The sequence below is a fragment of the Lissotriton helveticus genome, chromosome 9 (genome assembly GCF_964261635.1).
Source record: "Lissotriton helveticus chromosome 9, aLisHel1.1, whole genome shotgun sequence".
Classification (NCBI taxonomy): Eukaryota; Metazoa; Chordata; class Amphibia; order Caudata; family Salamandridae; genus Lissotriton; species Lissotriton helveticus.
In genome coordinates, this window is record NC_136070.1 from 261689639 (window position 1) to 261701789 (window position 12151).

The 12151-nt window shown below is 45.4% G+C and overlaps 1 protein-coding gene across 6 annotated transcripts in view; it reads left to right on the top strand.

Annotated features, from left to right (window-relative positions):
* TTLL5 (tubulin tyrosine ligase like 5) overlaps positions 1–12151 on the top strand; it is a 1026293-nt gene that overhangs the window by 448987 nt on the left and 565155 nt on the right. For all 6 annotated transcript variants that reach the window (XM_078659928.1, XM_078659931.1, XM_078659927.1 and 3 more), the window contains one exon: positions 710–748. In XM_078659928.1, the coding sequence (XP_078516054.1) occupies positions 710–748 (39 nt within the window). The remainder of the gene's footprint in view (positions 1–709; positions 749–12151) is intronic.

Genomic DNA, 12151 nt, shown 5'->3' on the forward strand with positions numbered 1-12151 from the left:
GTTTACCATCACTCCTTGCGAGAAAATCTGAGAGCCTGAGCCTCTGGGGAGAACCTTCTGGTGGGTGCTGTCGCCTGATTGGCTGCTGTTTGGTCTATACAAAATGACTAGGATAGTCATGAGTGTGGAAGTTTTTTCTCCTGTAGCTTGGGCTACTTTACTTCCTGGTTGGGAATTACTGGTTTTTACTATGGTATTATGGCATATTATTGCTTTTTTATGTACCGTGGGACTCACACTCCGACGTCGGGGAATGATTCAGGCATGTGAATCTATGAAAGACACCAATACTGGAGAACCACAGATTACAGGTAAGTAACTAGTGTTCTTGTCAACCTAAAGCATTATGGAGATACAGAAGTCTTCTTGGGATTACAGGTGGAGAGAGGTATATAGAGGTTTTTAATGGGAAGTATGGAAGCCAACTTTTGCATTATAGAAAAGGCATGGATGCCTGTTCTGACATTATAATTGCACTGTGGAAGCCTCCTGGATGTTACAGAGACACTGGGAAAGCTTATTTATTGATAAAAGAGGAGTGAGTAGGTCCCCTGAGAGATCAGTCGAACTGAGAAGGTCTCCTGGAGGCCTAAAAAGCATGTATCTGCTGTACCTGCCGTAGGGGCAAGGGGGGGGGGGTCAGTTGTCTTAATAAAGGCTGTAGAGAGCCGTGTTCATGGCTTACCATGTTCCCCTTGTTTTTCTACAGGACAAGCAATGGGGCTGCTGTTGGGATCACCAAAGTTCGGTATGTTGTTCATCACAGTATTAGCTTGAAATGTTGATGCTTTCTGAAGTATAGTCTCAACTTTTGTGTGTGCACCTTACCCTCTTTTCACAATGGATCAGTCCTGTTTCGAGGATTGCAGTGATCCAACCACCCACTCCCTCATCTAGAAGGAAACAGCTTCCTCTTGGTTGGTGATCCTTACGTTTAGAAGGAACGGGATCAATGCCTCTTTTCTTTGTGCGTTTCATTTTTTTCAAGCAATCTCATTTTATTTTGGAGAATTTGGTGCAATACAATTTAAAATAAGTAGTGTAAGTTCTGTGGGTTAAGAATCGTAGCAATTTGCATATATCACTGCAAAAACATTAATTATAACAATCTATAGAAGAGTCAAGTTTACATCAGTTAGTTACAAATTCAACAAAAAACAGAACTATATGCAAATAGATTATTTAAATATCTAAGAATGAAGGAGATTAGAAAATAGTAAATGTTTATTACATAGTGCAGAACTGCAGCCCACAGCATCTGTTAAATAAATGCTAGACCTTTCTATTAAGTCTGTTTTTAACAGTGTAACCTGTGGGTCATTCGTGGGTTTAGTCTGAGCTTAGAGTACCCGGACAAGAGAAAGGGAATCAAAGCAAAAGATGCCAGCACTAGTGTCTTAAAAGTCCCTATCAGTTTTTGTGAAAAGAAAAGGTGCAAACAACGGGCTGGGAGCACAATTCCCTATACTCCCTCAAATTAAAGGCTGATTCAAAGAACCTAACCCTCAACAATTTAACAGCACATAGTAGCCCAGCACACTTTAAACACAATTTGTAGCAACGAATAGGTCAAAAAGAATCTAGTTTCACGAGCAAGTCGATGTTTTCAGTTTCAGTTATTCTTTATTGTTCAATCTTTAAAAGCTTTAGACAGTTGTTAAAGATTGAACAATAAAGAATAACTGAAACTGAAAACATCGACTTGCTCGTGAAACTAGATTCTTTTTTACCTATTCGTTGCTACAAATTGTGTTTAAAGTGTGCTGGGCTACTATGTGCTGAGCTTAGAGTACCTACTAAATCACTCCAGGTACTTGAGAAGGCCCTGGATTTGGTTCTCCTCAAAGGTGCTGGACTCTGAGCAGTACAGCCTATACTTACTCCTCGGTGCCAGTTCTCACCTGACCCACCAGTAAAAGCTTTTCAGACATCCAGTCAACATGAACTTCTCACCTAGGCATGCTTTTCAAAATGTCTACCAGTAAACGTTTTCATGGTGCCTACTAGCGTGTCTTATACTGTCCAGGTGAATGGCCTGGGCTCTACAACCACAAGGTAGGTCTATGTGTAGAAACACGTGTGCAGGCAAAGTGAGCCCCTCAACCACATGAATAGGCCATGACCCTTGTAACCAAAAAATAGGCAGCCCCTTGTATGACTGCTCAGAAAATCTCTCAGAAGGAACATTTTCTTGTAGTGAGAGATTTGGTTGTAAAGACGTGTTCTATTGTTGGGTAGAAGGACCTGCTGGGTGCTCTTTCTTCCACCATTAGAGTTTAGCAAAGGACAGGTCCTTTCATGGCAGCTCCCACTGGGCAGGTAGATCATTGTTTTTAAGTGGAGGCACAATGTGCTAATTCTGATCAATGTTGCTCCACTTTGAGTGTAAATGGGATCTGATAAAGACATCTAGCTGCAGATTCCTTAATATTGAATTCTCTCCAGGCGCCGGGGGTGGCGTCGTACGACTCTGCAATGATGTAATCTCCGGATATTACATCAGTGAAGCCATATCAACCCCCCCCCCTGCGCGCAGACATTTGTTTCTTCTTTTCTGCGCTGTAACACGGATCCAAAGAAGCGGGACCTCAGGTCGTTTTGTTCCAAACTACTTTGACGCCTGGTGTTGGTGGAATAGTGTGCCTTTGTCAAATGTCGACTGGTTTAAAACCTTGTGGGTCTTGTAGCTCTCCTATTTATTTATTTTTATTTATTTATTTGCAGAGTTTTATATAGCGCTGGCTAGATCCGGAGGCCCCTTTCCAGGAAGAGCCATTGGGATGTCCACCTGTATCGACTGGGGCTTGGCTTTTTCAGCCCATTTCCTATGCAATGTGTTTAACGTGGAGAAGAGTTGACCTACATCTCTTGGTGAGGCTAGTGGGCTGGAATCCTTGCCACCCTTGAGATTGCTCTCTCCCTCTATTCTTGCCACGGAGGCAAGTTCCTCCTTTGCAGACATGCTGAAGAAAGTGGCTGCAGTTTTAGACTTGTCACTGCCCACGGTGCAGAGGTTTACAGACTCTTTGTTTGAAATCCTTTGCCCGGGTCAGATGGGAGAAGAGCATGTTCTTCCGTATAATGAGGCCCTATTTGATGTTTTGTTAGGTACTTAGGCCAAGCCTAAGTCGGGGGTCTCAGTGGACTGTGATGTTGCACGCAGGCTTTTGCATGCACCGGGGGACCCAGTTTGTTTGCATAGACATCCTTCCACTAATGGCCTGGCGACTCAGCTGCAACATCTTTTAAGGATGTAGATTCTACTCCTAAGACTCCGGTGGGTAAGGATGCTAGGGGTTGTGATGCTTGTGGTTAGCATATATTTGCTTTGGCACGCTCTGCATTGAGAGCCACTGTTAGACTTGGCATATTTTGGCCTGTTTCCCCTGAGTTTTTGCTTTCTGACCTCCCGGTTTTGACTCTGTTTTTGGTGGCGTAGCGTTTCTGCGCACTTTCTGCACTGCTGATCAGTTTGAAAGTGCAAGTGCTCCTGTGGTAAATTGTGTTATGGATTGGCGTTTCCATGATTGGATATTTGATTTACTTGTTAGTCCTTAGTAAAGTGCACTAAGTGTGCCAGGGCCTGTGAATCAAATGCTACTCATGGGCCTGCAGCACTGATAGTGCCACCCACGTGGGTAGCCCTGAAAAGGTAACTCCGACCTGCCATTGCAGAGTCTGCAGTTTGTAACTGCCATGTCGACTTGGCCAGTGCACACACTTGCCAGTCCCTAACCTTCCCTTGTCTTACATGTCAGCCACCCATAAGGTAGGCCCAAGGTACCCCTGTGGGCAGGGTGCAGTGCATGTGCTTTGCTGTGTTGGCCTGCAGTGGCTGCTTCTGTCTTGGGCAGTGAAAGGACTGGACTGAACTTTCTGCAATCTACTTTTGTGAGTTTCTCCAAGGGCTTGAGGTAGAGCGTGCCCCCTGTTCAAGAAGTGTCAGGAACAGCAAAGACTTCAAGCTCTTCTGCTCCCAGCACTGGGGACTGTCTGTTTTGTGCTGCAACAGAAGAAAAGCAACCCGACGACGTCTACGATGCTGCCTCACTTTCCTGAGGGCACTGCAGAGGGCACCGCCGCAATGCGACCCTGGTCTCACCGACGACGCCTGCTGACGCCGCCACCAAGCCGTTGCTCGCACCCTGACCTGTGGGCACCACACTCCGCTCCGCCTCGCTTCACGACGACGCCTTGGTATCCTCGACGACGAAGCTCCATGCAGAAATAGACTCCGCTGCTTGCACCGTGGTTCGAGGGCACTGCTCGTTAAGTTACATGACGCACTGCCCTCATCCCACACCACAGCCTGGCCAACCGACGCCGGCACCATCGACTCCACTTCGTTAGCCGACGACAGCGATTTAGCAACGACGACGCCGCTGCCTGCACCGTGACCTGCCAGCAGCGCGATGAGCACCGCCTTGATCTCGCACCACGACCCTGGTCTCACCGACGCCGCGATCTGACGCCGCCACCGACCCGCTGCTTGCACTGCGACCTGAGGCCACTGCACGCCGCAGCGCTGTACTTCGCACTGCAGCACACAACGCTTGCCGACGCCAGCGCCCCTGACTCCAACAGAGAGGAGATCGATCTGCAACGCTTGTGACTTCGAGGGCCCCATCGACTCCTGCACCGACCTCCAGAACCGGCGCTTGCGGACACCGTGCTTTCGGAAGCTCAACGAGAGGTCGCTGACTCCCTGCATTTCTAAAAAGGTACTGTTTATGGGTCTTCCCGACACCGTAGGTGGCCCGTTATACCGCGGTCAACCAGAACTGTTTGGATTTGTTTGTATCAGGAACCCGTGATAGCCCCGGATGGAGGTATTGACATCAAGGAACTGTTTTTCAAGCGTATTTTGACAACTGACGATTTTTAAGTACTGTAGAATGGATTTTTATCGTTTTTGGTCTTGTATTAACTATATAAAAATATTGGATATTTTTCTAAACTGGTGTGGTGTCCATTTATAGTGCTTACACTGTATTACTCTTGGTTAGGTGCGGATGCTTTACGCCTCTAAGATAAGCCTGACTGCTCGTGCCAAGCTACCAAGGGCTTGAGCAGGGGTTATTTTAGGAGTGTAACTCCCTTATCCTGACTAGAAAGTAGGTTCCCTATTTAGACAAAGGTGCAAGCCCTTGCCTACTAGAGACCCCCATTTCTAAAAGCCACCAACATGTCTTGTGTGTTGGGGTGCTTTTCCTATGCCTTATGGGATTCTTTACAGAACATGCTCCCATCTCTTCCGGATAACCTCCGTGCTGAGGTAGGCAACTTGATTAGAGATGGCCAGCAGGCCGCTAGGCTTACCATAAGGTGTGGCATGGACACAATGGATTCTGTGGGTCAGGCCATGGCAACTGCAGTGGCGCTAACGCGTCAGACTTGGTTGGCATCTTTTGGTTTCTCAGAGGCTGTCGAGTCTTCTTTGGCCAGTATACCACTTGATGGTGCCCGTCTTTTTGGTGATCAGGCAGATGCGGCATTAAGACGTTTCCATGAAAGACGGAGAACTACAGTTATAGTCCTACATTTTCTGTCTATGTGTGCTTAGCTTATAGCTATTCTTGGTATATATGTTTTGTTGATCAAAGAATAGCCTTATTAGTACGTTGGATATGTCTAATTCGGTTCCAGTACTACCACGGGTACTCTGGTGAGGAGTTGTGGTTATAACCTCAGTACCATTTTATTTTTTGTATTTATGTATTGATTTAAAAGACTAAGGGAGGTTTCCTTTGTTTCCTGACCACTGAGGAAGTGCTTTCTGCTCAAGAGGCTATTATTAAGAGAGGTGTCTTCCTGTATGGAAGTGGATCTGTTACATGCTTCTTCGAAGCAGTTCAGTATGGAAGTTGTATGGCTTTCTTCAATGCTTCTTTAGAGGCATATGTGTTGACTGGTGTATATCGATTCTTTGATCTACCTTTGGAGTGATAGGGTGCTTCAGCAAGTTGAAGCATTGCTCTGACTCAGAGTATAGGTTAATATGGTTTGAATGCTACTGTTTGCGAGTTCTTCCTTTAGTTTAAAGGAACAGTGTCTAGTAAAGGCATAAATATTACCTCAACTGCAGGCAAGTATTATCCCTGCTCCATATTGTGATGCAGTAAATTGCCAGCCAAAGGTGTATGATGTTTGAGTTAGGCCAACTTGTCCCAAGACCAATGTAATCTGGATGGCTTGTTGTCCTTCACATCAGACAGTATGTTCTAGGGTGTTGTGCCGCTTTGGTCATCAACAAAGCCGCCAATCTTCTAAATACGTCTTGGGTGACACTTTTTTAATAGGAGGATTTTTGACTTTATAGTAAACTTTTCTTCCTCCTATGATAGTCTTGATAAGCATGTTTCTGTCTGATTGGCATTACCTGTCTTTTGGAGAGGTCATACGTGTTGTTTTCCGTATTCTTTAGTATGTGAAGAATCATGGTGATTGTTTCTTGTGGTGTCAGTTCCTTGTGAAACCATGTGACAGGCAGCTTTTTCTACGGCAAGTCACCTAAGGTGTATTGACGGAGTACTACCTCTTTTTTTCACTGGGTTGGGTATTTTTGCTGATGCTCTCTTTCAGAGTGGCTTTTTGTATACGGTGTATACATGATATGCTGCTGTGTTGTACAATAGTTGTCTCACAATCGTCTTTGTATTGTATCATAGATGTATGGACTTGTTGTTGACAAGTGCACTAATAGGTGTGTTACTAATTTCAAAATTATTGTAAAACGCTTTCTGGAACTGTCTCTCGGAACTAGTTAGTAATTAGATATACAAAGTATACATAACTGTGTCCTATGTCATGTGTTATACTTGTGTGTTCCCCCCAAACCCCCCCCCCAAATAAAAAATGGAAAAGAAAGGGGTTTTATTCAAAGATGCTGTTAATTCTCTTTTTCTTGCTTGCCTTGGTGTTTCGAGCTTATCTACAACTCGAGGTGGTGTTCAGTCTTTCAGACTATGGCACTGAAGGCCGTACGAGAGCAAGCTTTATACATCCTTGCGGCCTAGCTGTAGTTGACACATTTATGTTGGTATATATATTTATGCCCATATATACATCTTTGTAGCAAGATGTTATACAATTGGTGCATTTGAAGAATATAAATGCTCATTTTGTCCAAACTAAATTATTTATACCAAGGAGGTGTTATTGTTCATGTTTCCTTTGGGAAAATGGGTTCTGAAAGTCCTTCTTTGGGATTTTATCAAGACAATTCTTTCTCTGATTTTCTTTGTCATGATCAAATGCAGATTACATGGCTTTTGTCATGTGTTTGGCCCTTTTTGGTCATCAAATTATCTTTTTTCCCTTTTGGGGGATAGAGGATAATGTCTGTTTTCTGAAAGATTGTGCTTTGTCTTTTTTCCGCCTTTTCTCTCAAGGGCCGATTCTCTCGGACCAATAAGGTTGTTTTTTATTTATATGTTCTGTGACAGTGATCATGGATTCTATTAAGAGCCATGCTCTTTTTCTGCTATTCCTTTACGTTTGTTCAGTTGTTGGTTATGACTGGCTGGTTCTCTTTGAGATTTTTTTGTAGGATTAGTTTGCAGACCCTCCTCCAGTGGGGTATAGCTATGGTATTTAATTCAAAAGTTAAGGAAGCCGCGGCTAGATGTCTCTATCAGATGTAAAAGTTACTTACCTTTGGTAAAGTGATATCTGGTAGAGACACAGCCTAGCCGCAGATTCATTCACTCCCTGCTCATCCTCCCCACCCTGCGAATCACCTATGAGGTGAGGGTTATTCTCTTTTTTAAGTACTGGTTTTATATACCGGTATCACATTGTCAATTTATGTTGGGACTCAACAGATCACTTGGCCTGGCCACATAGTTTTTGTCAAGATGTTGCTATACTATCCATTCCCAAATATGTGTGGTCGGTAGGTTGCGTGTGTGTTTTCACTATCACACTGGATTGGATACCAGTGGGCAGTATTGATTTATTTGTTCTTTTCTTTGAAAGTCTTTGTATCATTACACCTTATATTGGCACTATCAATATGTCACGTAGTTGTGTGTTTCAACAAACAGGTGCTGTTTTTGTAGGTTCTGTTTTGATATTGCCATACCATTCAATATTATTGATGAATGGTCTATAAAGTGTACGGTTTTCTTCCCTTACATAGGGGTTATTCACCAGGGCACAGGGATTCATGTAGCCCTGTGTGTTGTTGATTTTGTTGGGGCTTTCTTTAAAATCCATGTCTGGTATTATACCATTTTATGTTTCTTCTGTATTAAAGTTTCAAAGATTTTTGATCTTTTTTGGCACACTGGTTCCACAACCAGTTTCTGTAGTGGCTCTGCGTTCTGGCACGGAAGGTTTCACAGAAGAAACTGACATCTGCCCGCCGGAGGGGACTTATATGGCTCCACTGACCTCATATCCAGAGACGACGTCACCACGGAGCCATACGATGCCGTCGCCCGGTGCGCATAGGTACTGCTGACAATTTTCCATATCCAGACTAGCGTATTGTGAGAATTAAAAAGTTAATGAATCTGCGGCTAGACTGGCACTACCAGATATCACGTTACCGAAGGTAAGTAACTTTTACATCTGGCCCCTCTGTATGACGGGAGAGATCTGGGTGAAGACAAAATCTGTTTCTCTCTTGTTTCTTCTGCCTTTAGTGGAGCTTTCACACTCCTATTTTGTAGCACAGCCCCTTTTCCCGTATTTCATTCTGAAATGGAAATCTTGCACAAAGGATGTTCTGAAAATTTTCAAATATTTAGTAGCTCTCCTCTATTCTCCAGTTGGTGTTTCGGAGAGACAGTTTGAAAGCTGTTTTGCAATTGTAGACTGATGTATGGAGCTCTCTGGATTTTTTATCCTTAGCTGCCCTCAGTCGATGTTAGGCCTTCCTTAGTTGATGTTAGGCCTTCCTTAGTTATACATACCTGGGCCCTGCTCACACTTTCTCCACGTTTCATTACAACCCAGTACCTTTTTTTCCACCCACCAAACTCCAGTCAATCTCTCACTGGCCTTCTGGTTTGTAGTTCACTGGCAGGCCAGTCTGTTTTTTTATCACCCACTAAACTCATGGTCTGTTCTCAGGGTTTCCCGTTGAGGGCTCAGCCTAAGTGGTAATTCATTTAATTTGGTATGCAGAATACTTGAATGCTTCAGCCCTGTGTGACGTTTCTGATGAGTTCTTAACATTCCCTTTGGCTTCTGATAATGAAACATAATCCAGACTTCTTAGGCCCACCTTCAGTACTTGAAACTAACTCGTGAGTGGTCTTAGATGCTATTTTTAAGACATCATGTCCAATTTTAGAGCGCTCAATTCACATCCTTGCGTACCCCGAGGATAAAGAGATAAGAGCTCCCCCGCAGTCCCCCGTCCTCTGACAAGCGCTCAGAAATGGTTAAAAGGCTGCCTCTACACTAATCACTGCAATTAGCACACGTTATGAATCATCCTGTAAAAGTTGCTTCATAGCTACAAAATCACGTGAGTTTTCGAGTGAAATTTGCGACAACTCACAGATTGCTACGTCTTGTGGCTTTTATAGTTCCTCGAGCTGAAAATTGCACTCGCGAAAGACTGATCAGCAGAGGTTTCAGCAGTTTTAAAGGGAATAGCTGGACATGAGAAGAAGCGGTAAAGGGGTAAAAGGCATCAGACCTTAAGATACGCCCTTCTGTCCCTGCCTGGCGCGTCTGCAGCAGAGGCCGCTGGAGGCTGTCGGGCCTACAACGCTGTGAGCAAGGAGCCCTGTGGTATTGTCGCCTCTCCCATGAAGGTCAAGGCCACGGGGCTCATTTAACACGGTGTCTGGCCGTCTCCAGGCCTCCCAGGGGGATTTATGTCCCGGCGAGAGGTGAAGTGCCTAGGAGTGGGAGTGCCTCCCCCGTTCACTAGTTTCCACACACTTCTTCTGGGTGGCAGAGCTGCGGCAGCTGGGAAGGCTCCAACCCGTCGCCCAACGCCTCTCCTAGGCCGGAGCCAGCCTCGGTGTCTTGCTAGGCGTTGCTCAGACGAGCCGCCGGCACATGATTGGGCCTCCTCGGTCGAGTGTGGGAAAGTAAAGAAAGGGGTGATGGAGGCCAAAGCTTCACACGCAGCTTGTCTGTCCCTGTCGCCGTGTGAGGGGGGCTATTCAGAATTCGCCCCTCACAGGAAGCTGCTGGCGCGCGGAGGCACCCCGACCAGCCTGGCACACTTTATCACTTGGGCAAGGGCCTTTGTAGGCCACTCTTCAGACCTCCCAAACTCCTTTTATCATGCCCGGCGGTTGCCGAGAGGGGGCGTTGCAGGGACGCTTTTTGTCAGGGCAAGAAGCCTAGTTGACAAAGGTATGGCGCGCACACACACACGTTTCCTCACTCTTGGACGCCCGGGTGCAGTATATCGGCCTCAGATTGATTGCCCGCCGACATTACTGAAGGATCTGCATAAAAACAGCCTCGTCCCGCCCCTTTATTGAGGCCTTCAGACTTCACGTGACCCAGCGTCGGAGCCGCTGGCGGCTCACCCGGTGCGCGGACACGTTCTCTCCCCTCAGATGGTTTCTTTGCCAAAGAGGAGCCTGTTTTGTATAGCGAACCAACAATTTGTTTCCCGAGGGCCATGAGGGTGCAGGCTGCAGTTCTGCCAACAAGACCTAGACCCAATACATACTGGTTGAACACCCACTGCAGGGATGTTTGCAGTGTACCTTTCACATTGCAGTTTTCAATATCTCTGAAATTGATAAAATGAGTACCATTTAATGTATGATTAATACCATTTATAAACATAAAAAAGTTAAGTATGAGGAAACCCTTCGAGGATTTTGTCAAATAGTGCCCTTCCCTGTCCTGTCCATTCCGTGCCCCACTCAGTTCTACGCAAACAAATGATGGATAGAATGCTGAATAAATCATACATTCACCCCCAGTCAAGAGATCTGGGTTAAATCCATCCTTCTTTTGCTCACCATGCCACTCCAGTTTAGACCAAGTAAATCAGTGTTGACCCTGTGCCTCATGGGAACAGTCCAGACCGAACTGCCAAGCCATTTCCTCCCTGGACCGGAAACAAGCATCCTGGGACCGGTTTCTGGGTATTACCCTTCATCAGCCAGGCTAGCTTGAATCCAGTGGCACAGTGAACAAGGCCCCCACGTCTGTGTATACCCATCCCAATTAGGGTAAAAAGTGCTCCACAAACAAATGGTGGATAGAATGCTGAATAAATCATACATTCACCCTCAGTCAAGAGATCTGGTTTAAATCCTTTCACCATGCCGCCCCAGTTTAGACCCAGCCATATGCAAATCAGTCTTGACCCTGTGCCTCATGGGAACAGTCCAGACCGAACTGCCAAGCCAGGTCCTCCCTGGACCGGACACACAAGCATCCTGGGACTGGTTTCTGGGTATTACCCTTCATCCCTCAGTGCATCACACTGCATCAACCCACTACCCGAAACACCCATTCGGTACACTGCGTCCCAGCAGTGTCAGTGGGCAGTTTTGTCTGTGCACCCCTCACCCAATTACACCTCGAAGCAAGCATTCTGCCCCTATGGGGTTCCATTGGAAGGGGGACGTACATCTAACATGGGGATGCAACAGGATGCCAGTGTGGGCTTGCTAGTGACCTTCCAGGGCAGCTCAACAGAAATTCAAGCGGCATTTCAACCTACTGACTGGCTACTATGCAACAATTAGCTTGTGTGAACGTAGGATCCAGTCTGATTTGCTGGTTATACAATTATGCTGTATATTAAAAACGTGTATAAAAAAAATATATATTGTATACTGCAAACATGACCCAAGGGCATAAGAGTGCTTCACATTAGAATTACGTTATCATGTTGCACATTTTAGAAACGGGGAGATTAAGCGATTTTTCCAGAATCACAGGATGTTGAGCCAATGTGGGCCTCTAGCCTGCTTCCTCACTTCTAACGTAAACAGCTCTTACCTTTAGGCCACATTTTCTCCTCACCCGTCTGGAGGCTCTCCCTTTTATGTAAGATTATCTTACGTGAATTTTGGGATCTTCACTGAAGAAGCTGTAGCATTTTCGTTTGTGTGAAGACATTTTGAAACTGGTTCAGGCAACCTAATAAGGAAAAGTGGAAACATTAAGTTTTAGAAAAGTTTCTCAATGGTAACGTCTTGAATTAATAGATGCT